General features: G+C 44.7%; 1 protein-coding gene across 1 annotated transcript; it reads right to left on the bottom strand.

The window, feature by feature from the left end:
• Positions 1-11: 11 nt before the first annotated feature.
• On the bottom strand, positions 12-26,227 carry Tcfl5 (transcription factor like 5). Its single transcript, XM_027419902.2, is given in 8 exon segments — positions 12-134; positions 12,075-12,216; positions 14,958-15,204; positions 24,011-24,173; positions 24,624-24,807; positions 25,617-25,760; positions 25,762-26,164; positions 26,167-26,227. Coding segments are annotated over 8 exon segments (1,467 nt in total).
• Positions 26,228-27,623: the final 1,396 nt, after the last annotated feature.

The raw sequence follows: 27,623 nt of genomic DNA, 5'->3' as shown, positions 1-27,623 counted from the left end.
GGTCAGTCCAGTCACTTGATCTCCATGGCGGGGCTGCTCTGCAGACTGCCCTGTGCAGGGCAGGTCACCAGGGATTCGGGTCTAGTCAGCTTTAGCCTTCTGCCAGTCTTACCGCAAAACACGCTCTCAAATTCCTAAAGTCAAGAAGTGATCATTAATGCACTGAATTCAAATTATGTTAATGCTGCTAGTTTCAAAAGCACAAGGGGCTGAAATTAGGAGCCATGTAAAGTTATCTCAAAGTATGAGCTTCTAAGGTATCACAAACATGTCACACCTTAGAGAGGAGGTATTTGAGAAAATAGGAAAAAACATTTTCCCTAATAGGGGTTATACTGTATGTATGTTTTTTTTTAAAGATTTTCCAATAAATTCTCAGTGTCGGAGTATATGGCCATTTTTTATGGTTAAAAACATAAAATATAGTATTTTCATCATTTGTTAAATTTCCAGGTCAGTGGCTGTCCCTTAACAAACTGGTGAGGATCCTTGGCCAGCCACGGACTAGGGCAGTCCCTGAGTTTGCTCTGCACACAGTGAGACTAAGAGTAACTCCCTGCAGGCTGCTAGTCTGCTTATTCACCCAGCTTTCCCTGCCTTTAAAAAGGCCTTAGGTCTAAAGTCCAGACAAGGCTGGCCTGCTTCCTAACCTAAACACAGGGTTGGCCTCAATGTCGCCAGATAGCTACCAAGGCTGATGGCCCAAGAATTGGGAGGGTGGGGGAAGACCCTCAGGAAGGCTAGTCTAGAAGATGCAGCAAACAAGTAGTTAACTATTTCCATGAATTTGTGAAATGCAGAATGTGTGAATTCCTACGAGATAAGTGACCCTGAGAGGAAAGAGACTAGTATTTGGATTTCAATTCCAACACACAAGTATAGAGACCTGTGAGTGCAAAGGCAGACATTGGGATGGCTGTCTACAAATGAAAGAAAATACAAGTGTGCTAACTCACTAAAGTGGAAGGAGGCTGGGCTCAGAGATGTGGGCCTTCACTGTTCTATTGTTTTTACTGTTTAGAAATTTCTTTTTTAAGTATAGCATTCTAGACTCATTAATCTAGGTTTGAAAGTTCCTGCTTTGGTAAATATGCATTATAGTAAAATTTGGTGTTTTCACCATCTGCAAGTTTACAATTCCATGGCACTAAGTATACCAGAAGCTTCTTCCAAAAATGTCTCTTATCGGTGCCAGAGAGATGGCTCAGTGGTTAAGAGCACTGGCTGCTCTTCTAGAGGTCCTGAGTTCAATTTACTGGAACCACATGGTGGCTCACAAAATGTCTCTTACCATTCCAAACAGCATGGAATGGTCCTCATTAACCATGGCATCCCGCTGCCTGCTCTGACACACACCAGTAAGTTTCCATCTTTGAGTCTGATCTATCCAGGGACCCTCACATTGGTGACTGGCTTATCTCACTCAGCTTGTCAAGGAGTATTCATTACAGCAGGCACCAGAACGCCAGTCCTTCTCATGGCTGAACATTGCCATTGGGTGTCCAACAAAACATTCTGCTTGTCCACTATGATAAGTACAGCTGCTGTGAATGCTCTGAGACAAACGTCAGTCTAATTCTTCTTTTCAATCTCTGGATTTGCTGGGTCATATGGTAATTCTGTTCTGAGAACTACCATACTATTCTCCACAGTGGCTACACCACTTCACATTTCACCATCAGCATACACGCAAGTGTTAGAATTCCTCCAGATCTTTTCTAACTAGTTATTTTCATTTTTGTTTTTCTGATATTTGATATTGAAGTGGTATCTCATTTTTTTTTTCTGGCACTGGAGATCAAACCCAGGGCCTTGCAAGTGCTCTACCACTAAGTCACATCCTTGGCCCCTGGAGGGTGATGTCCTAGGAGCCAGTGCAGAAAGCCAAGGGGTCTTGAGGGCCCATCTCTGGCTGAACTGTATGGGAGCAGCAACTAAATGCTTCTGGGAGTAAACCTGGGAGGAGGGTGGAGTTGAGAGGGTAACTTATGCCTAGGTTCAATCCCCAGTGTAAACTGGGTGTGGTAGCACATGCCTGTAATTCTGGCATTTGAGGAGAAAAGGCAGGAAGACCAGAAGTTCAAGGTCAACCCCAGCCCCCAGCTACACTACATGAGCTATGAGGTCTTGTTTCCTAACCCTAATAATAGAAAAAGAGAGAGGAGAGAGAGGGAGGGAGGGGGAGAGGGAGAGAGGGAGGGAGGGGGAGAGGGAGAGAGGAAGAGACAGAGGGAGAGAGAGAGAGAGAGGCAGAGAGAGAGGGGGGAAATGTTTGATTTTAATGCACTCATTAGGAAGAGACTAAGGGACATAAATTTTAATTTGGGAAGGACAGAGGAAGGATAGTTATTTAATTAAAAGCAAACTACGACAAAAAATACTAATGCATACAGAATAAATTAAGGAAGCTGGGGTACGACCCTCAGCAAGGAGGGGCCCAGAGTAGTCAATGGGCAAGCCAGGAACAGAGCAGGACAAGAGTGTAGGGTTATTTTGTACAAGATAATTTATTTTTAGAACAGAACACTGCATAGCTTTGGCCACTCAGTGACATACAAGTCACAGGTACTTGCTGGGTGGCTGACAGGTACTTCTAGTGGCATGTTCTAAAGAGGGGGAAAAAAATCTGCAACAAACAGCAGTTTCCCCATAATTTGAGAGGTGTGACTCTATCTCTTGGCTTTCTTCTGCTACATTTGTGCCAACCATGCTCTTATGAGGACATTTAGAAACTTGTAGTCATCAAGCTACATATCCCAACCCTGAGGCCCCTGTGCTGTAGCAAATGACCCTCTATCAGCCCCAGCAAAAGCTGTAGCTGCTAGGTTCTTCATCCACACTGCAGAGCCTATCCAATGCTAGTGGCAGTCTTTTCTTCTACTTTGGGAAGCTATGTTTATTACCTGCTGTATCAACTCCACATTGGACCCCAGTATCTGGTGAAGTCAGTGGTACAGAGAATTCAGCACCCCAGTGCACCCATGTAGGGCCACCCCATAGACTGCATGAATGACACTTACCTGGCGTGAAGTGGTACTTGGACGAGATCATAAAGGATGCAGTTTAATGGACCAGATGCTCCATCATATACACAATACGGCTTTGGTTTATCACATTAGAGCATGAGGCTGGCAGGCAAACAGGCCAAGGGCTGTCAGCAGTCAATGGTAGGCACAGACCCTCAAGAGTCTTGCCATGAGGGCCTCAGCACCTCTGCAAGGAAGGTGGTACTCAAAAAGATGGGGTGCAGTCTCTGCAAGGAGCATCCTCCCCATCCTGGGAGCAAAAGGCTGAGTCTAGACTATGAAGGATGATGGAGGGGCTCTGGACTCAGGAAGGTACACCACTGTCTACCAAAACAGTAGATACTTCTCCTGCCTTGGCTGCTCAGGTCCAGGCTCCCAGATTGAGCCAGGAGCATCCCATAATTAAGATGCTGAGGAAAAGACAGACTCAGAGGAGCAGACACCCAGGAGGGTGATATCCTAGAAGCCAGTGCAGAAAGTCAAGAAATGTATGTCTCCAGGCTCCCCTGGACCCTACTCTAGCTGAACACTGAAGGGGCAACGATTAAAGGCTTCTGGGAGGAGACCTGAGAGCTGAGAGGAGGGTGGACTTTAGAGGGCACATAGGGTATTTTTTGAGCTAGCAGTAAGGAGGGCAATGCTAGAAGGGGACAACGGATCCAAAGAGCTCCCTAGAACACTAATTGAAATGGCAACAGCTTTAATTAAATTAGGGAAGAAGGCCTGGGGTCAGGACCTGTGTGCCAGGACGGGGTCTGGAAATAACCAGGTGAAGGTATGACTTCATAGCAAAGAGGACCTCTCCCTTGATGACAAGAGGAAGGCAAAGCAGATGAGCCATAGGATGGCAGTGGGGCTCAGCAGCCTTCAACTCCTTGATGAGGTTCACAGCCACAAATCCCTAATTGCCTTTCACACCACAATGAAATGTTACCAGTGGCCCCGGACTGGATCCCAACCAGGGAGATAGCTGTGGAGACGGACATTGCTGGAACAATGTAAACCTTCACAGTGCTAGCTAACAGTGCCCATCTGTTACCACAATCCCATCTTGACCACAGTGTTCTGTTTATGTAAGACAATGTACAAAAAAGCAAACACTGGAGAACAGAGGTGTAAGATGGCATCTGTAATTCACTATCAAATCATTCAGACACACGAGCAACCTGGGACACTGAGCAAGTCTAGATGGGTTCTTGTGATATCTACGTCTAAAACTACTCTGTAGTTAAAAAATCATCACCAGTAACCCAAATCAAGAAGGGGATATTCCACAGACCACTGGCCAGACCTTCAAACCTCAATACCACTACAAACAGGGATGGTGAGATTTTAGCTGCTTAGACTAAAGGGCAAAATCAAACACAGTTCATGAGCCATGGCTAGATAGTCAGGTGAGAGGGTGAAACAGAGTGAACAAACAAAAACTCCAAGCAGGCAGAGATGGTGTGCACCTTTAACCCCAGCACTTGGGAGGCAGAGGCAGGCAGATCTCTATTTGAGGACAGCCTGGTCTACAGAACAAGTTCCAGGACAGCCAGGGCTACACAGAGAAACCTTGTCTCGAACCACCTCCCCTGCCAAAAAACTCAAACAAAAACTCCAACAAAGATCACTGTAAAAATCCTTACAGAGGGGCTAGAGAAATAACTATTAGTTAAGAGCACTGGTCCACTTCCAGAGGACCTGGGTTCCATTCCCAACACCCACATGGCAGTTCACAACTGTTTGTAACTTTAGGTCCAAGGGATCTGACACTCTCTCATAGGCATACATGCAGGCAAAAGACCACATGAAATAAAAATGAATCTTAAAAAAAAAAAAAAAAAAAAAGAATCCTTCCAAAACCCAGTGGTGGTGGCAGACACCTTTAATCCCATTACTTGGGAGGCAGAGGCAGGTGGATCTCTGACTTTGAGGATAGCCTGATCTACAGAGTGAGTTGGAGGACAGCCAGGGCTACACAGAAAAAACCTGTCTTGAAAAACCTAAAAGAATCCTTACAGAAATGTGAGACTGGGTAGTAGACATTGCCATCAGCTTTGTGGGGCTGATATGAAGATAGGTCAGTCTTTTAGGGCCCTGTGTAGAAATCTTTCTAAATGAAGATTCAAACTTGTAATTGTCTCTCTCTCTCCCCCCACTACGTACGTACGTGTGTGTGTGTGTGTGTGTGTGTGTGTGTGTGTGTGGTGTGTGTGTGTGTGTGTGTGTGTGTGTGTGTGTGTGTGTGTGTGTGTGTGGTGTGTGTGTGTGTGTGTGTGTGTGTGTGTGTGTGTGTGTGTGTGTGTGTGTGTGTGTGTGTGTGTGTGGTGTGTGTGTGTGTGTGTGTGTGTGTGTGTGTGTGTGTGTGTGTGTGTGTGTGTGTGTGTGTGTGTGTAGGGGGTGGCTCAGTGGCTCAGAGCACTGGCTGCTCTTCCAGAGGACCCAGGTTCAATTCCCAGCTCCAATATGGTTGTTCCCAACCATAATAACTCCAGTTCTAGGAGATCCAATGCCCTCTTCTGGCCTCCATTGGCACCTTGCTCACATATGGTTCACAGATAATACATGCAGGCAAAACACTCCTACACATAATATTAAGAACGTTTTTAATTAAATGTGTTCATGGATGAAGTAGTAGCACATCAGCTGAGGAGTTAGGTGATGGACACACAAATATTCTTGGCTCTCCACATTCGTGTTTGAACACTGCTGTGTAGTGGTCATCGACCTATATCATATTCTCATCTGCCAACACCTCTGTATCACCATTAGGGGCTGGCCAGACCCAAAAGCTCAGCATACCCAGCCAAAGATGCACTGCAAGCCATCTCTACACCTTTCCATTGTGCCCCACGCTCGGTACACCACAGCCATGCTGAGTCAGACATTCCCTCCACTGCATTTTGGCTGAGTCTGTTTCCAGAGCTATAGCTGCAGCCTCCTACCAGCCCCCCAATAGCAAGTAATGGATGTAAAAGGTGCTCTGACCATGTATTGCCCAGGGTTCGTTCTGGTTCTTAGGAGACATCAGAAGTAAGGCTGCAGACACTGCTCTCTTCAGCCATGACATGCAGCATCCCCACTTGAAAACCTGTGCAAATTCAGCTCCCCGGCCTGCACACATCCTGACTCAAATCCAAAGCTCCTCTGTGGTCCTAAAGGCCCTGGAGGGGCTTCTGCCCTATGGCAGAATCTGACTACCATTATCTATTGTTTCCTGTCTTCCTCTGAACCAGCAGGGGTGTCATCTCCACAAGATACCTAGATTCTGGAGTGGGTACCTGTTACATTAGGAAAGATCTGAGCAAAATGGGCACTAACAAAACTTGGGGGAAAAAACACTTAAAATTCTTATTATTGGCCAGGTGGTGGTGGCCCATGCCTTTAGTCCCAGCACTTGGAAGGCAGAGGCAGGCAGATCTCCATGAGTTCGAGACCAGCCTGGTCTATAAGAGCTAGTTCCAGGACAGCCTCCAAAGCCACAGAGAAACCTGTCTCAAAAAAACAAAACTAAACAAAACAAAAAAAACAAAAACCTCTTACTACTGAATTATAAAGTCATATACATGCAAATAAGAGGAGGAAAGTTACTATGGAAACAATCGAGCCTGAATATTTTTAGGTCAATGCTGGCCCAATAATCTGACCCAGAAGTCATCTACAAGTTCAGTGAGTCAAAATTATACAAATATAATAGTCTTTCCAGGGGAGAGGACATCTATTGCTTATTCAATATCAAATGGCAAGCCCTGATAACATATATACAAATAACATTATACAGATTAAGCAAGTTATAATTAAGAATTTATATATTATATACATACATCTATATACTTATATGCATGTAACAACTTAAAAAAAAAAAAAAGAGGCCATGAATTTGAAAAAGAGCAAGGAGAGACATATAGGAGGGTTTGGAAAGAAAAGTAAGTGGGGAATGATGCAATTATACTATAACCTCAAAAAGAAAAGAAAAATCCTTAGTTTTAAAAGCTTCATATTTTGAGTATATTCTTAAGATTTTATTTCAAAAATTATAAACTCTTTTTTTTTTTTTTTTTTTGGACTGGATTACATCAACAATTTACCACAAATAGGAACACAGAGCCAAAGACTAAATCTTTTTAACAAATTGTAAAGCTTTATTTTAAGACAGACCAGCAGTCTATTGTAGCAAACAATGTTATCAAATAACCATAAAAATCCAAGCAGAGTAGGCAGCAGTGCGCTAAGTGCACTTAAAAACAGCCCACAATGCTGCATTAAACAGATGTAAATACCACTCAGACACAGATGGTGGAAAGGGACAAAAACAAGGATGTCAAGGTCCCATTCAGTGTGGCTGGGGCCCTGGCAGGTCTCTCACAGGGGCCCTTGTCAAGGCTCCAGGTTTGCTGTATCATCTGAACCCATTCTCCAACACACTCCTCATGAGCTCCGCAGAATATTGGTCCAAAGTCAGTACTCAGGTGGGACGGCTCTTCTTGACTGTCAACTTGACTACATCTGGAATTAACTAACCCAAAGCAGCCAGGCACATCTGTGAGGGATTTTTTTCTTAAATCATTCAAAGTGGGAAGACGCACTTTTAATCTGCATCTTTTGAGGTGAGAAGATCCACCTGTAATCTAGACCACACCTTCTGCTGGCAGCCTATTTAAAGGACATGGAAGAAGGAAGCTTTATCTCTTTGCCTGCTCGCTCCCACTCTTGCTGGCAAGTCCATTCCTTCACTGGCATTAGAGCCTACTTCTTCAGGATTCCAGTGTGTACTGAAGACCAGCTGAGACCTCACGGACTGAACAACTACTGGATTCTTGGACCTTCCACTGGTAGACAGCCATTGTTGGGACTAGCTGAACCTCAGACTGTAAGCCATTCTAATAAATCCTCTTTATATATACACACATCTATCTACCTATACACTATAATATATATATGTAGACTCATTCTATATCAGTTCTGTTTCTCTAGAAAGCCCTGACTAATGCAGATTTTGGTACAGAAGTGGCTCTAGAGCAACAGAAGTTTGGGGGTGAATTTTTAAGTATCTTAAATAGGCTTTCCAATTTGCCAACACCTACAGTTACTGAAGCCTCTCCTGGAAGTTCAGAGAGTACTAGAAAACCCATAGTGTCACCTATTTTACAAACTTAAGGAGGCAAATGCATCTGATTAGCCCAACTCACCAACTATGAGAGACATTGGATTTGGTGACTATATAAACCTTTTGACAATTTGTAGAAAAAGGAAAATGATGATGCTGGTTGGTTGCTCCTATCATCTCTGGATAAACTGACAAAGGAAAAGAATGAGCTTCATGATAAAACTAACCAACTTGTAGCACCTCAGAATACTGTGAAAAACAACAATGAGCTCAGTGATAAGATTACTGGCTCCATGTGCCTACAAACAGTCTAAAAGCTTCTAAGTGTGTCCTGGAAGACAGTCTTCTTGCCAGCAACACAGAGTTCAAGCGTGGAAAATCAAACGGAAGCCCTCATTATAAGATTGGCTGAATTACAGAGAAAATTCAAGTCCCATCCCCAGAGAGTGTCAGTGATTAAAGTAGGGGCATTAATTGGTAAGGAATGGAATCCTGTCACTTGGGATGGGGATTTGTGGGAGGACTCTACTGAAGCTGAGAATTTTGAACCCTCAGATTCTCATGGGTTTATCTCATTTGAGGAAGCAGCCTCTCCACCCTCTGCAGAAGATGAACACCCCCACCCCTTTCCCACCTTTAACTAAGGAAATTAATCCTTCATCAACTGCTAAACCAGCAATGAATTTCTCTGAAGGAGACACAAGGCAAGACAATACTGATGTCCCTCAGAGCCTGTCAGTAGACGCCTCTAGACCTATACCAGACTTAAGGCCAAGCAGGCTCCTAGATGGGAGATAGAATGTGTACTTCATGAGAAGGTGTGCTATAATACTAAAGAGCTTAATGAGATTTATAACTCCTTCAAACATGGAGAATATGTGTGGGAATGGATTTTAAGGGTGTGGGATAATGGTGGAAGGAACATAAAACTGGATCAGGCTGAGTTGATTGATATGGGCCCTCTGAATGAAGACTCTAGGTTTAATAGGGAAATTCACACAGTTTAAGGGGGAAAAAAAAAAGGGAGTCAGTATTGGTGGAATGGTTGGCTGAAGCATTTGTCAAAAGGTGGCCCAGGAAAAGGAGTTGGAAATGCCTGCTATCCCTTGGCTTTTTGTTGATGAAGGGATATTAACACTCAGGGAAACTACAATGCTAAAGGTGGTACACTGTGTAAAACCTAACCCTCCACAATGGGAAAGCCTAGAAGATATGCCCTTCACTAATCCTGTAAAACACAAAATAGTGAGAGGGACACCAGCACATTTGAAGAGTTTTGTTTTCATCCTTTTCCACAACACCTTAGGGCTGGAGATGCTGCTACTCACTTGGATAAATTAAATGCAATTGGGTTTAAGGCCCGAAGTATCAGGGGCCCAATGGCAGCCCTGAATCATCAAAGGCAAGGAATTGCAGTTATCATATGGGCAGCATAGACAAAGCAATGTCCATAGCGGCCTGACTTATAATGGTCAGAACAAAGTGAATTTTATGTTGTCATGATTAGTACAGACCTTTGGAACTGGCTAGCCAAACATGGTGTTTCCAGGAATGAATTACGTTAAGAGGCCTACTGCATTTTTGTTTGATCTGAATAAGCTAAAAAATTCTCAAACAAATGAAAAAAAAAAAAAAAAGGCTACACTGGATTGTGGCAAAGGGAGTCTTGGCCCATGGACCAGTTTTCAGACATGAGCCAATTTACAGACCCAGAACCCCTTGAATGAAGGGATGGCCAGATCCCTGAGGAAGGACCTTGATAAATTACCAAAGAGTTTTACTGTTAGCCTTTTTTCAGTCCTCCCCCAGAGGGACTTACAACCTTTTACAAGGGTTACTGTATACTGGCCATGTGACCAGTTGCAGAAATGAGGACTATAGTCGACAGTGTTTCTGTCATATTTTGTTAAGAACATGTTTGTGGGCTAGAGAGATGGCTCAGAGGTTAAGAGCACTGTCTGCTCTTCCAGAGGCCCTGAGTTCTATTCCCAGTAACCACATGGCGGCTCACAACTGTGTGTAATAAGATTTGGTGCCCTCTTCTGGCCTACACGCATACATACAGACAGAACACTGTATATATAATAAATAAATCTTAAAAAATATGTTTGTATAGATACTTGTATTTTCTTTCCTTGGTTTCTTTATCATATAATGCAACAACAATTAAGAGACTATCAGTTGTTATCATATTTAAGTTTGAGATACTAAAAGAATGTACCTCAAGGGACACTATCAACTATTCTAAATTTATAATACATTTGTGGTTGTGTGACAAACACTTATATCAGTAAGGACAATTATGACTTGGCTATTGTTTCCATCTGAAAATTAAGCATGACACCGGACAGTGGTGGCACACGCCTTTAATCACAGCACTCGGGAGGCAGAGGCAGAGGATCTCTGTGAATTCGTGGCCAGCCTGGTCTCCAGAGTGAGTTCCAGGACAGCCTCCAAAGCCACAGAGAAACCTTGTCTTGAAAACAAAAAAAAGAAAAGAAAATTAAGTATCATAAACAGAAAATCAAAATAATAATAAAAATAATAAGTAAAAGAAAAAAGAAAAAGAAGTGTGCTCTCTTTGCCTGCTTGCTCTTGCTGGCAATTTCATTTCTTCCCTAGCATTAGAGCCTACTTCTTCTGGATTCAAGTGTGTGCTCAAGATTCTTGAACCTTCCATTGGTAGACAGCCATTGTTGTATTAGCTGGACCATAGCCTGTGTGGTGGCTTGAAAGAAAATGGCCTCTAAAGGGAGTGGCACTATTAGGAGGTGTGGCCTTATTGGAGGAAGTTTGTCACTATGTGGGGTGGGCTTTGTGGTCTCTCTTGCTCAATCTTCCCTCGATGTAACAGTCAGTTGACATCTTGCTGCCTGCAAGAGGCAGGACTCTCAGCTACTCCTCCAGCACACCATCTGCCTGCATGCTGCCATGCTCCCTGTCATGATGGCAATGGACTGCATCTCTGAAACTGTGAGCCCCCTCAATGAAATGTTTTCCTTGTAAGAGTTACTGTGGTCATGATGTCTCTTCACAGCAATAAAAACCCTAAGACAGCCTCTAAGCCATTCAAATAAATCTCTCTTTCATTCTATCAGTTCTGTTCCTATAGAGAACCCTAATACACCAGGTGGTCACTTACTTCCCTAAGCCCTTAATACCCTGAAGGACAAAGGCCATAAGCTGTGACCACCAGAATTCTGAGGCCAAAACCTAACATTACTCTCTTTCTTCTACCAGCCCATCCCAGGGCTAAGCTGACTCCCAAAGCAATCATCAGTCCTTGCAGAACCAAGAGGGCTGGCTAGCTATCCCAGCCCATGTGTGGAAAGAAAGGAACAGAGTGCAGTGGTCCCCAAAGAACAAGAAGTGTGTGAGCACTGGTGGCTCAGCCTGTACTGGTTACACACACCACAGAAATCTAATAATTTGTCTTCTGAAGCCAGAGGTCCAGACTACTGATTTTATCTGCTTCTCACATCCCTGCCCATTGCTATTCTTACTTTCACGGTTTTTCAAAGCTTTCATTTTTCTCCTCCCCAGGGCTTGACAAACATTAGGCAAGTATTCTACCACTGAACTATGTCTGCTGTCCTTGCCATGTTCTGAGAGGAAAAAATCATGCCCTGAATGCCATTCAGATCCAACACAATATACTATGCACAACATGTACTCAATTTGGTATCTAACAATTGACATTTGACAGTCACCTGTATTTCATAAGCAAATCTGGGCTGTGACTATGACTTTAGTAAGTGGCATCAACAAGCAGAACTCCCTTCATACTGAACTTCATATCCATCCTCAGAGTCCAGGAAGAAAGGATAAGAAGCAACACTGACAACTACAACAGAGAATTCTCAGGTTTCTGCCCACCTTTGCAGTCACCACATCAAGAAACCCCATCTTCTCTGAGCGCAGTTCAGGAACACTGAGGTCCACGCCACAATACTCACCTTTTTAAGAGAATCCCCATGTCTTTCCTGAATGTACTTCAGGAATGCTGTGGTCCACTGAAGGGTTGTTGCTTTATCTGTCTCTGCATTGCAGAACGGAACTAAAAGATTCAGCTCATCACAGCAAATGCGGATTCTGCGCCTGCAGTCAAAATCCACAGTAATCACACAGGACGGCTGGTGAAGTGCAGGAGCAACAGAGTTCATTGTTCATTCAAACAAAGCAGTATGCATGGAGCTCACCTCCAAAAGCAGGAAGCGCGTCCCACCCGGAAGCCTCAGGCGAGCCAGTGGGCACTAAGCACCTGTCCACAGAGGCCACTGCTGCCATGGTCACCAGAGAACCTGCAGTGGCCCAGTAGCCTGCGGCTCCCTACACTTTCTCTGTTTCCTTCTCATGGGCCAGCTCTCTACACCAGGAATGACTGCAAATCCCTGAACTCAAGAACAAAATTCCTGGGCAAGTGCTTTTTTCCCATTGTTTTCTCTTTCTTTTCTTGCAGTGCTGGACACTGAGCTCCAAAACCAGCCCCATGGTTATTCAGGAAGCATGACTTGCTTCCCGTGTAGAGATATGTGCTCAGGCACAGGCATAGCTTTCAGACGGAGTGGGGCCTGATGATGCACACCTCTAATAAAGCACCTCAGAGGCTCAGGCACAACAGTCATGAATCCAAGGTCAGCCTGGCAATGCAGTGAGACCCTGTCTCATAAAAATAAATGTATCCACGGATCTCTGTGAGTTCGAGGCCAGCCTGGTCTCCAGAGCCAGTGCCAGGATAGGCTCCAAAGCTACACAGAGAAACCCTGTCTTGAAAAACAATAAAAATAAAAATAAATGTATCCATTTTTAGAGCATTTAGGGCTGGGGCTGAAGCTCAGCAGAATGTCTGCCTATTATTCTCTGGGGCCCTGGCTCCCATCACCAGCATTGAAGAAAAATCTTCTTGAGAGAATTAAGTCACAGCCTGCTTTAAGCTTTACATATCACACCTAGTAATAGACAAAGCCCTCACTGTGCTATACAGTGTACAGTTACACGGTACATGCAGTCCACTCTACACACCTTCACACCCACACACCTGCAGTCAAACGGCAGCTGGTACCTACTAGATGCACCCCAATTTCTAGCCAAGGGCCTAAACCCTTTCCCTAGCTCAAGTAGTTCTGACTTCAAGTCTGTGGTAAGTAACAACTTTATCCTATAGATGAGAAACTCAAGAAGCACAGAACTCATTAGAAGCCATTAAACTAGTTGGTCTCAAGAATTCCACAGAGCAGAGATCCCATATGTGCTCATTAAACACACATCAGGGTGAGCAGTACTCAATTTACAATTCACAGTAGACTAAAGGAAGTCCCTCAGGTATACCATGACCTTTGTACAGGAATAATAAGAAAAATGCCTGGGCTACAGAAGGAAACCCTGCCTCAAAAAAAAAAAAAAAAAAAAAAATGCAATGGGACTGGAGAGACGGCTCAACAGTTAAGAGCATGTTTTGCTCTTGGCAGACCTACCTCTGATCCCCAGCACCCACATGGTGGCTCCCAACTATCTGTAACTACAATTCCAGAGATGACCTGACCGGTCGTAGCAGTCACCAGGCACAAACATACACATAAGCAAAATACTCATACACACAAAGAATAACACAGTTGAAGAGAAGGCTCAGTGGCTAGCTGCTCTTCCAGAGGACACAGGTTCAATTCCCAGCATGCACATGGTGGCTCACAACTCTGGACTCAGGATCCAACACCCTCTTCTGGCCTCCACAGGCACACAAATAGTGTATAGACATACATGCAGGTAAAACACCATACACATAAAAAAATTGGCAAGGAGATATCTGTGAGTTTGAGGCCAGCCTGGTCTAAAAAAAAAAAAAGAAAAAAAAAAAGGAAAGAAAGAAAGAAAGAAAAGAAGGAAGAAAGGTATTTACCTAGTTTTAACACATTCCTCTAAGAAGCAATAAATCACCTTGTCTCATTCAATAATGGAACTTTAATACACAATACTGTCTCATTAAATAGCATTATTCCTGAGCTGAAAACACATACACAATACTCATAAATGACCAAATTGATTGTAATAAAAACCCAACTTCAACAGAGAAAAATAAACAAACTTTTATACTACCTAGAGGAGCACATATAACATCCAAACTCACTTTTATGTAACTCACTTCAATAACAGTTTTAACTTCTTCTTTCCCAACATTCTCTCTCTCTCTTTCTTTCTTTCTTTCCTTTCTCCCTTTTCCTTTCTTTTTTGGATGAAGGGTCTTGCTATTCAAGACTGACCTATAACTCACTACATATCCTAGACTGTCCTCAAACTGTAAGCAATCCTCCTTCCTCAGCCTCTTGGCTACCCTAAATAAAACATTAAGCTACAATGTTACCTACTGTGCAGTTAACTTGAAGGCCCAATACTCCTTAAAGACCTGCTGACAAGGCTGGCCTTCTAGTGTCTGGGAACTCGGGCTTGGGGAGACTAGTGAACAGCAGCCCACAGAACCTCAACTCTGTAAGCAACATGGCTCACACTGGGAGCCTGCTAGTTACAGGGTGCCTGACAGGGACTGTCATGTGACGATGAGCCCTCCTGTTTGGTGGCACCATACTGCTGCTTCTGGAGCACAACACTGGAGTCATGTGTAACCTTCCAGGAGAAGAATTCTGGGAAGGTGCTTGCTAGCTCTTCTCACACACCTGGGTCATTTTGCTTTGTATCCTGCCTGCTACTGTAGCCAGAGCACGAGTCCATCAGAGATCACTGAGTCTAAGGACTTCTAAGCCTCCAGAGGGTGAACTATCACAGGAAAAGGCCAGCACACCTAAGACAACTGTATGGATGGAGCCCCTGGTCCATCACTGGATTACCTTCTATCTCTTTCCATCCGGTTATGCCTCTCCCGACGCTGAGACCTTCCTCCCTGGGGTCCGCTCTGCGTCTGCTCCCCGAGGTTTGACTGTGAGGACTCAGAAGACTGCCAGGTGCCCTGTGAAGCTGTGGAGCCTTCACCCACATTCTGAATCTCCCCAAGGGCTCTTCGCTCCACACTTGTGTCCAACTGGCGGATTCTACTCCGATTCCTCTTATTGATTGCTTGTTTACATAGCGCTTCTTCTTTGCAAAAGAAGAAAAAAGCCGTCATTTAGTTTTTTATTAACTCATTCTCATTAATGTAGAATATCTGTGTTGGGCAGCTTGTTTTTTTGTTTGGGTTTTTTTGTTTTTCCTGAGAAAGAGCCTCATGAAGCCCAGTATTCCTTTAACTCACAGTGTAGCTGAGGATGTCTGTGAATTCCTGACCCTTCTAAGTGCTTTTTCTTTCCTCTTTTATTTTTGACTGTGTGTGTGCCTGTGCATTCACCCATGCATATGCATGTTTTACATTTCAATCCAAGATTCTAACACTATCAAGCAGGAATTAAAGAAACAATGAAGCTGGGCAGTGGTGACCTACTCCTTTGATCCTAGCACTCGGGAGGCAGAGGCAGGCAGATCTCTGAGTTTGAGGCCAACCTGGTCTACAAAGCTACACAGAGAAACTATCTTGAAAAACCAAACCAAGAAACAAAAAAGAAACAATGAGCTATGATGACAGAGGCTCTGGGCACTCAGCACTGAGCTCCAATCCTACAGCATAATTATATTACCCCCTCTGACCAGGGTGGTGGTGGTGCACACCTTTAATCCCAGCAGAGGCAGGAGGATCTCTGTGTTTAAGGCCAGCCTGGCTTACAGAGTGAGTTCCAGGACAGCCAGGGACACACAGAAAAACCCTGTCTCAAACAACAAAACCAACCCACAAACCAACCCATCCCAACCCAAACAAACAAACAACAATAACAACAACAACAAAAATCCACCCCTTCTGAGTGCTATGCAACTAACACAACTATGTCAGCTCCCCCCGTGGAGCTAAACGTGGAGCTCAGGTCCTTAAGTACTCGACCGCTGATCTACCATTGAACTAACTCCTCCTTTTTAGTCAATAATTATTACCCATGAATACAGGAACCACGACATTGTTTTCTTTTTCTAGAATTTAGGATGAAAAGAATGGTTCAAGTATTTTCATTAAAAATTTTTCCTCATATCTAATTATTTTAATAAGAAAATTGATACTTTACCTCACATGAGAATATAATTTAAGCGGTTCAGTTAAATATGTTCTTACGTTAAAGTGACTCCGAAAAAAAGCAAAGAAAAAAATCATAGCTTTTGCACTTTATTGTGGACATAGTACATAAATAAGTCAAATTCAGTTACACAAAACAAAGTGGGCAGGAGATATGCTCTCCCACATGTCACAAAAAGCCAATGGTCCTTTACCACCAATTCTGGATAACATTTCAGAGACAGCCGGAGGAAGGAACTCAGAAGTTTTGGTGTTTTCTTCCTTAGTCTTAGTTGTGGGCACAGGCCCATCTTAGTGCTCATCTATACTTCACAAAAGGACTTTCACGTAAAAGTTTTGACAAACAAAATTGAGGGTCGGCTCCTTGCCTACTTGTGTGCTCATTCCCTGCTAGCACTGTCACTGAAGCTACTTCTTTAGGAATTCCAGCATATATTGAAGACCAGCCGAGACAGCCAGCATTGTAGATGGAGCAACGACTGCATTTTTGGATTTTCTGTTCAGAGCCAGTCATTAATGGATTACCTGGACAGCAGCTTCACCTTTAGCATTAGTCACAAAAAAAACAAACAAACAAACAAAAAACTTGATTGAGAGAGGTCAGAGCCAATGGGAGGTTCAGAGAGAGGCCTGAGTCATCCTGTGAGTGACCGAGGGGAGTGACAACTGCAGCAGCTTCCAGCAGTGGCTTCCAAAAGCATCTTAAGTTCCTCAGGGAAAGAGCACCTGTGTCCCACTCAGCATCCACTAACATTTCTCAGTAAGAGACACCCAGCTGCTGCATTGACCACCAGAGCCTCAGCCCCACATTTACCTAGAGGAGTGATGAGCAAAACTGTGACTCCACCTCCACCTGAAGGAGCAATCACCAGAGCCACAGCCCCCAACTACACCAATAGCAGGAAGAGGGACCCCCTGAAACACAGGCTGCACATATACCAATTGGAGGAGGAGATGGAAAGACAACAAGGTAAGAGTACACTCACAACATAAAGAGCAATACAGCACTACCAGAAACTAGTGGTGCTAAACTACTACTATAGCTAAACTAGCATGCCTCAACACCCCAACACAGATGAGGCAGAAGAATACGACATTTAAAATAACTGAAGATGTTTGAGACCCTTAAGGAGAAAATTGAAAATTCCCTTAAGGAAATGGAAAAAAAGACAAACAAAAAAATTGGAAGAAAATAATAAATCCCCTTAGAGAAAACTAAGAAAAAAAAAAAAAAAAGAATCAAATAAGTCCAAGACTTGAAAATTGAAATAGAGCCACGCGTTGGTGGCGCACGCCTCTAATCCCAGCACTCAGGAAGCAGAGGCAGGTGGATCTCTGTGAGTTCGAGACCAGCCTGGTCTACAAGAGCTAGTTCCAGGACAGCCTCCAAAGCCACAGAGAAACCCTGTCTCGAAAAACCAAAAAAAAAAAAAAAAAAAGTTTCCCAACCTAAAGAAAGAAATGCCTATGAAGATGCAAGAAGCCTACAGAACACCAGATAGACTGGGCTCCCCCGCCAAAAAAGTCCCCTTGCCACGTAACAATCAAAACACAAAATATACAGAATGAGAATATTAAGAGCTGCAAAGGAAAAGGGCCAAGTAACATACAAAGGCAGACCCATCAGAATAACACCCGACTTCTCAGTAGTAACAATGAAAGCCAGAAGGTCCTGGACAGAAGTTACACAGACACTAAGAAATCACAGATGCCAGCCAGCCCAGACTAATATACCCAGCAAAACTTTCAATCACCGTAGACAGAAAAAAACAAGATATTCCATGACAAAACTATATTTAAACAATACCTATCCACAAACCCAGTCCTGCATAAGTATTAAAAGGAAAACTCCAACCCTAGGAAGTCAACTGCATTCACAAAAACACAGGCAATAGATGATCTCATAGCAACAAAGCCCAAAGAAGGGAAAAGTACACACAATGTCACCACCACCACCACCACCACCACCGACAACAACAAAAACAAAAATAACAGGAACTAGCAATCACTGGTTACTAATGTCCCTTAATATAAGTAGATTCAATTCACCTATAAAAAGACACAGGTTAATAGACTGGATACAAAAAACAGAATCCATTCTTCTGCTGCATACAAGAAACACACCTCAACCTCACAGACAGACATTACCTCACAGTAAAGGGTTGGGAAAAGATTTTCCAATCAAATGGTCCTAAGAAACAAGCTGTTGTAGCTACCCCTAATATCTACCAAAATGAACTTCAAACTAAAAAACAAATTAAAAAGATAAAGAAGGGAATTTCATATTCATCATAGGAATTATCCAGCAAGAGGAAATCTTAATTCTGAACATCTATGCCCCAAGTACAAGGGCTCCCACATTTGTAAAAGAAACATTACTAAAGCTTTTACATCAACATATCAAGCCCTACACACTAGTAGTGGGAGACTTCAACACCCCATCTTTTTTTTTTTTTTTTTTTTTTTTTTTTTTTTTTTTGCTTTTGGAAGACAGGGTTTCTCTGTATTGCCTTCGAGGCCATTCTGGAACTCGCTCTGGAGACCAGGGTGGCCTCGAACCAACACCCAGCTAACACCCTATTATTATTATCACTGGGCAGGTCTGCCAGACAAAAGCTTAACAGAGAAATAAGGAAGCCAGGCATTGGTGGCGCACACCTTTAATCCCAGCACTCGGGAGGCAGAGGCAGGCCAGTCTCTGTGAGTTGGAGGCCACCCTAGTCTCCAGATGGAGTTCCAGGACAGCTTCCAAAGCTACAGAGAAACCATCTCAAAACAAAACAGAGAAATAAGGGAACTAACAGATGTTATGACTCAAATGGACTTAACATTTTTGTTCCTTCCAAACAAAAAGAATATACTTTGTTTTCAGCACCTCATGGAGCCTTCTGAAAAACCAACCATATACTTAGTAACAAAGCAAACCTCAACAGATACAAAAAAAAAAAAAAAAAAAAAGAAAAAAAAACTGGAATAAACCCCTGTACCCTTATCAGATCACCACAGCTTAAAGTTAGAATTCAACAGCAACACTAAATTTCAGAAAGCCCACAAACATATGGAAATTGAACAATGCTCAACTGAATCAGCATTGGGTCAAGGAAGAAATAAAGAAATTAAAGACTTCCTAAAATTAAAAAAAAAAAAAAATGACCATACAACATACCCAAACTTATAGGACACAATGAATGCAGTGCTAAGAGGAAAAGTTCACAGCACTGAATGCCCACAGAAAGAAGCTGGAGAATTCCCGCATTAGTGACAACTGAAAGCTCTAGAACTGAAAGAAGCGAACTGACCCAGGAGTAGTAGATGGCTGAAAATAATTATGAGGGGCTGAACTCAATAAAATAGAAACAAAGAAAACAATACCAAAAAAAAAAAAAAAAAAAAATCGCCTCCAAAGCCACAGAGAAACCCTGCCTCGAAAAACCAAAATCAATTGAGACAAATGGTTATTTGGAAAAGTCAGCAAGATAGACAAACCTTTATTCAAACTAACCAAAAGGCAGAGAGAGAACATCCAAATTAACAAAATCAGAAACAAAAAGGGGGACATAACAACAGACACTGAGGAAATCCAGAGAATCAGGTCATACTTCAAAAACCTGTACTCCACAAAATTGGAAAACTTTAAGGAGATGGACAATTTTCTAGATAAGTACCACATACCAAAATTAAATCAAGAACCAGATAAACAAATTAAATAGATTTATAACCCCTAAGGAAATAGAAACAGTTATCAAAAGGCTCCCAACCAAAAAAAGCCCAGGACCAGAATTCTACCAGAATTTCAAAGAGCTAATAATACCAATACTCAAATTGTTCCACACAATACAAACAGAAGAAACACTGTCAATCTCTTTTTATGAGACTGCAATTACCGATACCCAAACCACACAAAGACAATTAAGGAAGAGAATTACAGACCAATTTCCCTCATGAACACCGACGTAAAAATACCAGCAAATTGAATCCAAGAATACATCAGAAATATGTATGGTATCCACCATAATCAACTAGGCTTCATTCCACAGATGCAGGGATGGTTTAACATCTGAAAATAATCCATCATATAAACAAACCAAAAGAAAAAACCACATGATTATCTCATTAGATGCTGAAAAAGTTTGACAATCCAACATCCCTTTATGATAAGATAAAGGTCTTGGAGAGATCAGGGATACAAGAAACCTCCCCCCCCCCCCGCCCCTCAAGACAGGGTTTTTGTATTATTTTGGAATCTGTCCTGGGACTTGCTCTGCAGACCAGGCTGGCCTTGAACTCACAGAGATCCACCTGCCTCTGCCTCCCAAGTGCTGGGATTAAAGTTGTGCGCCACCAACACCTAGCTACAAGGAACATTCTTAAACATAATAAAGGCAATATACAGGAAGCCAAGAGCCAACATCAAACTAAACAGAGAGAAACTCAAAAATAATTCTACTAACATCAGGAACAAAACAAGGTTGTCCACTCTTTCCATATCTATTTAATACAGTATTTGACGTTCTAGCTAGAGCAATAAGACAACAAAGATCAAGGGGATATAAATTGGAAAGGAAGAAGTCAAACTTTTGCTATCTGCAGATGATATGATTGTACACATAAGTGACCCCAGAAGTTCTTCCAGGGAACTTTTACAGCTGATAAACACCTTCAGCAATATAACAGGATACAAGATTAATGCAAAAAAAAAAAAAAAAATCAGTAGCCCTCCTATATACAGATGACAAAGAATTCAGGGAAATATCATCTTTCACAATAGCCACAAACAATATAAAATATCTTGGGGCAACTCTAACCAAACAAGTGAAAGACATGTATGATAAAAACTTCAGTCTTTGAAGAACAAAACTGAAGAGGATATAAGAAGATGGAAGTATCTCCCATGGTCAGGGATAGGCAGTAAAATGGCCATCCTACCAAAAGCAAGCTACAGATCCAATGCATTACCTATCAAAATCCCAGCACCATTCTTCACAGACCTCAAAAGAGCAATACTAAATTTCATATGGAAAAACAAAAACCCAAGATAGCCAAAGTAATCCTGTACAATAAAGGAACATCTGGAAGCATCACCATCCCTGACTTCAAGCTCTATTAAAGAGCCACTGTTGTGGGCCGTTTCTTTGTCCTGCTTGGGTCCTGCCGCCCTTGTCAGCCCCAAATAAACACTCAGATGCTATATTAGTTATTAAACTGTTGGCCAATGACTAGGGCTTCTTATTGGCTAGCTCTGTCTTAATTATTAAACCATTTCTATCAATCTGTGTATTGCCACGAGGCTGTGGCTTACCTGGTGATGCCCCTGCGTGTTGTTCCTCTTTTAGCAGCATGGCGACTCTGTCTGGCGGGCCTCTCTGCCTACCTTTCCCAGAACTCTCCTCATCCTAGTCACGCCTACTTTCCTGCCTCACTGGCCAGTGTTTTATTCATCAACCAATAAGAGAAACATATATAAAGACTTCCTCCATCAAGCTACAGTAATGAAAACAGCTTGGTATTGGCACAAAAACAGACAGGTGAACCAATGGAATAGAATCGAAGACCCTGATGTAAACCCACACACCTATGAACACCTGATTTTTGACAAAGAAGCTAAAAATATAAAATAGAAAAAATAAAGTATCTTCAACAAATGGTGTTGGTATAACTGGATGTCGACATGTAGAAGAATGCAAATAGATCCCTATCTATCGCCGTACACAAAACCCAAGTCCAAGTGGACCAAAGACCTCAACATAAATCCAACGACAGTGAACATGATAGAAGAGAAAATGGGAAATACCCCCCTGAACACATTGGTACAGGAGACCACTTCCTAAATATAACACCAATATCACAGGCACAGAGAGCAACCATTAATAAATGGGACCTCCTGAAACTGAGAAGCTTCTGTAAAGCAAAGGACACAGTCAACAAAACAAAACAGCAGCCTACAGAATGGGAAAATATCTTTACCAACCCCACATGTGACAGAGGGCTGATTTCCAAAATATACAAAGAACTCAAGAAACTAGACACCAAACTACCAAATAATCCAATCAAAAAATACCTAAACAGAGAATTCTCAACAGAAGAATCTCAAATGGTCAAAAGATACAAGGAAATGCTCAACATCCTTAGTCATCAGAGAAATGCAAATCAAAACAACTGAGATGCCACCTCATACCAATCAGAATGGCTAAGATAAAAAACAAGAATGACAGCTTATAAAGGAGAGGATGTGAAATAAAAGGGACACTCATTCCTCTATTGCTGGTGGGACTGCAACATGTACAGCTGCTGTGGAAATCAGTGTGGCAGTTTCTCAGAAAACTAGGAATCAGTCTACCTCAAGACCCTACAATACCACTTTTGGACATGTACCCAAAGGAGGCACAGCCACACCACAAGGACATTCGCTCAACTATGTTCATAGCAGCATTATTCCTAACAACCTAGATGTCCCTGAACCAAAGAATAGATAAGGAAAATATTATACATTTACACAATGGGGTACTATTCAACAGTAAGAAACACTGACATCCTAAAATCTGCAGGCAAATGAACAGAACTAGAAAAAAACACCCTGAGTGAGGCAATCCAGATCCAGAAAGACAAACCTAGTATGTACTCACTCATACATACGAGTATCAGACATAGCAAAGTATAACCAACCAGCCTACAATCCACAACCCCAGAAATAAATGGAAGCAGACGTGGAGATCTATAACTAGCCATGGGGCAGACCTCCCAGGGTACAATCGAAGTGAGGGAGGAGTGATAATATGAACAAAGGAGTCAAGACCACGATGGGGAAACCCACAGCATCAGCTGACCCGAGCTAGTGAGAGATCACTGACTCTGTACTGTCAGCTGGGGAACTAGCATAGGACTGAACTAGGACCCCTGAATACAGGTGACAATGGTGTGGCTTAGGCAGTATATGAAGCCACTGGAAGTGGAACCAAGATCTAAGTATAATGCATAAACTGACTTTGTGGAGCCCATTCTCTGTGGAGAGATACCTTGTTCAACCGAGACATGGGGGGAGGGGGCTTGGTCTTGCCTCAATGAGGTGATGGGACAGAATGAGTTGACAGGCTAGGGGAGGCTTTACTCTCTCTGAGTGGATGGGAGGCGGGATGGGGGGAAGGAGGAGGGAAGAATGGGAGGAGAAGACGGAGGGGAACTGGGATTGGAATGTAAAAAATTAACTAATTAATTAATTTTTAAAAACTGAGGGCTGACAGGAAGCAGCAGTTTCCATCTCATTCTGCCTCAGCAGCTCCGAAAGCTTCAGGAGTAGTAATTACTGTCTCTTGCAAGATAACCTTTTCCCAGGAGGGAGGTGCTGAAGGGACTATCAAGAAACAGTGTGCTGGTGGTGGCTTCTTTACACCCCAGACCTTCTGAGCATCCAGTGGCCTCTGCCAAGCCCAGCCATTGCCACGACACTATCTCTTTGGAGCTTTCTGTTCATTTCAGACTCCATCATCACCCCCAAAGTATGAAATAAAATAAACTACAAAATACTTTCAGTGGCTACGGCACCTGAACATGTTTGTGAGGCTGTTGTCATTTTACTGTTAAGAAAAAGCTTCAAAGTGTACAAATCTGAGTCAACTGTGACATTCAAAACTCAGAAGACAGTTCAAAGAAGAGATTGCTGAAACCCCTAAGACTTCTTACACATGTGTATATAAAGGTCCTCTCCTGTCCCCACCCGCCAGAGCCTAAATACTCTGCAGCTACAGCTTGTCAAGAGCACACACAGCCACTACCTGCTCATTTATCACTTACCTCCCACCTTAATCCAAACCTGCTCCGGCAAGGCTTTGTTTCTACTACCTCCTGTCTGTTTGGTGGACTCAATCTCTTGCTGGTAACAGAAAGAAAATGCTCTAGGCAGTCCAATATCCTGGTGCTTGGCAGCTTCCAGTATAGAACATGAGTTACTAGAACTCTGGAAAAAGTTAAGTAACAGGAATTGTATCAATATGTAGCTGTGTCTGCTCTCTACAGCACAAGTAAACTGCACTGACAGAATTATGCTCAAACCTTCTGAAAAACTTCCCTTTAAAAAAAAAAAAAAAAAAAAAAAAGATTTTAACCGTGTATGTGTGGGTTTGTGCTCATGACTATAGGTGTTACGGATGCCAGAAGGATCCCCTCCTAAAGCTGGAGTTAACAGGCAGTTGTGAGATGGGAACCAACCTAGGATCCAAATCAAGAACAGTATGCATTCTTAACCACTGAACCATCTCTTCAGCCCTTTCACTGGGTTTCTTAAGAATGCCTAACAATATAAATATTTTAACTTTAAAAAGGTCACCAGTTCCATTAAAAAAAATTCCTGGGACAATATTGCACTAAATTACAAGCTTTGCATTTAACATAAACGAAAAAGCTTTACCTGTGTCTGTGCAAGGCTGGCGTTCCCACCAGTGGAGCAGGCACTTGTAAACAGCGGGTAGGTGAACTGCAGAGCAGTAGTGGCAGCAGCAGTTTTATTTTTCACTAAGGTCGTACATTTGTTTTGTTGCTGGTGAAGAGGAACATTCATTAATTCAGATGGATGTCGAATAAGAGTTACCAAACTGCCAAGACAAAAGAAAACCCAGAAACCTGAGGAATAGGTGGCGGAGAGGCTCCCGAAACATTGCCATCACCCATTCCACTCCACCCTGCTTCTCAAGCCGTCCAGGATATGGCCTGCATGATCCACTGGCCAGTGGTGCTGGTGAAGTTCACTTGCCTCCTCCCCGCCTGCAGCACTCCCTGACACCAATCTCTGTCATCCTCCAAATCTGGCAAGGATGGGCAAGACCAGGTCAGCCAGAGCCTGAGTGAGTGTCAAACTGCAGAGTCAGTGTCTTCAACAGCTACCCGGGAGGGCACTAAGTGGGCCAGGAACTGTCTCAGGTTTCAGCTAATCTTAAAGCAAGCCTTTCCTCTCCACAGGTCCAAGTCTGCACTGGAGGCCAGAGCAGCTTCCCATGGCACCCAGGAGGGAGACGGGAGCAAAGGGAACAGTCCCCAGAACTCTCCCTCTGCTTTTTGGGGGTTCCGCGACAGACCAAAGGTTCACGGGACCCAGGTACTCCTCAGAATTGCCAACCAGCACTTGCATAGCGTGCAACTTCCACAATCACCCTCGGGCTAAGTCGCAGCAGGCCGGCGCGGGACCGCCTCTACCTAGTCCGCAGACTGCCTGCCCCTTTACAACGAACCTCCCAAAACTCTGCGGGGAAGGCTGGCGTCTACGCGGCCGCGGCGGGTGGCGCTGCGGGGGGAGCCCTTCCAGGAACCCACCCAGCCTCGGCAGGCGCCCAGCATGACCCCCTCAGACGGCACCGGCTCTGTGAGCAGGCCCCTCCTCCCCGACGCCCCCGCGCCCCGCACGCACTTGTTGAGCGCCACGCCCGACTCTCCGGGCTCCGCACCGCGCGGCGCAGGCGGCTCGGCCGGCATGCTGTTGAATCGGTCCTCCAGACGGACGCGTACGGTCGGCTTGGCCCGGGCCTCGGGCGCGCCGTCCGGCCCCGCGCCGCGCGCCCTCCTTGGCCGCGCCGTCTGCCCGCGTCCGCGTCCCGTCCGCGCCGCCAGGCGTCTTCTCGGCGGCGCCCGCCTCGCCCAGCAGCATCATGCGCAGCTCCTGGAAGTCGACGTGGCCCAGGCACGGCGCGTCGGCCGCCAGCGGCGGGCACAGCACTGGGTACACGGGCGGCGCCGGCGCCAGCGAGCCCGCCGCGCCCGAGCCCGCGCCCGGGCCGGCCAGCAGCGCGGAGCCCAGACGTGCCTCGAGCTCGCCGTCCGCCGCCTCCATGTGCGAGTAGAGGATGTGCTGCAGCTGCGTGTACTCCACTTCCGTCATCTCCACCAGACTCAGGTCGGTGGTCGTGAAGCTCAGTCCCGGCTCGCCCAGCGCCGCGTCCCCGCCGCCCGCGCCCTCGGGCCCGCCTCGCCGGCCGTCGCGCCCGCCTCAGGCGGCGGCTCCCGCGGCCCCGGGCCCGACATGCCGGCGCGGCGCGGCCCAACGGCGGGGCGCGGGCGCGGGGACTGCGACGCAGACGCGGGCGGGCGCGAGGCGGGTCGCGGCCTCCGCAGACGACGCGCCGGCCACCGCGGGCGCGCCGTTGGGGGAGGGAAACCGCTTAACACCGCAGGAGCGGGGCGCCTGCGCAGTCCCGCCCACAACGGTAACCCCACCCCCTTTGGGCCACGCCCCTCCGTTACCCGCCGCCCCCGCCAACTGCCCGCCCGCTTGCCCCGCCCCCCCAGTGGACTGGGATGCACTGCGCCTTTATGCTCAAACCCTGGGCAGGCCACGCCCCGTGCGGCCACGCCCAGTTAGGTCACACCCACCCTCAGAAAGGCACGCCCATTGGCTCAATGTCTGTCTCAGGCTCGTTCCCCCCCCCCTCCCTGGTTAGCCCCGCCCTGCCCACTGCCCGGGAGCCAGCTAGCTATCCCGCATGCATGCCCAGTTACCCCGCGGACCCAGTCACGCCCCTTCCTAGCCATGCTTCTGTAGTGCTACCATGCTCTTTACTGGCCATACCCTGCCTAGGGCTTGAAGTCCCTGTGCTTTGGGTGCTTTAGGTGGAGTAGCATGCAACACACATTCGAGTTTTTCATTCTTTTTTTTTTTAAAGATTTTATTTATTATGTATACAACATTCTGCTTCCATGTATATCTGCACACCAGAAGAGGGCAGCAGATCTCATTACGGATGGTTGTGAGCCACCATGCGGTTGCTGGGAATTGAACTCAGGACCTCTGGAAGAGCAGCCAGAGCTCTTGACCTCTGAGCCATCTCTCCAGCTCCTTTTCATTCTTTTTTAGTCAAGCTGAGGATGAGACCTCGGGCCTCTCACATGCTGAACTACTCTTTTATACCCAGCAAAGATAGCATCACGATATTCTATATCCAATGTCTTAGTTAGGGTTTCTATTGCTGTGGTAAAACAGCATGACCAAAATCAGCTTTGGGAGGAGAGGGTTTATTTCATCTTATGCTTCTAGGCACTGCTCAATCTGAGGGAACTCTGGGCTGTAACTTAAGAGAGCTGAGCCCACCCACATCAACTGTCAATCAAGAAAGTGCGCCACAGGCCGGCCCACAAAGTTAGTGTTAAAATTCTGTGCCTAAGGGAGATAGCCTAGCAAAGCTGTCTTTTGAAAAGCAAAGCTAAGGTAATTCTTCCCTTTCTATTTCTTGTTTCACTTTTTGTTTGATTGATTGATTGGTTGGCTTTTGTTTATGTTTTTGTTTTCTTGGGCTTTTCGAGACAGGGTTTCTCTGCATTGCTTTGGAGGTTGTCCTGTAACTTGCTCTGTTGACCAGGCTGTCCTCGAACTCTGTCTGCCTCTGCCTCCTGAGTGCTGGGATTAAAGGTGTGTGCCACCAAT

The sequence above is a fragment of the Cricetulus griseus genome, chromosome 6 (assembly GCF_003668045.3).
Source record: "Cricetulus griseus strain 17A/GY chromosome 6, alternate assembly CriGri-PICRH-1.0, whole genome shotgun sequence".
In the NCBI taxonomy this organism is placed as follows: Eukaryota; Metazoa; Chordata; class Mammalia; order Rodentia; family Cricetidae; genus Cricetulus; species Cricetulus griseus.
The sequence above is the reverse complement of the archived record's forward strand: the minus strand, read 5'-3'. Positions and strand labels throughout refer to the sequence as shown.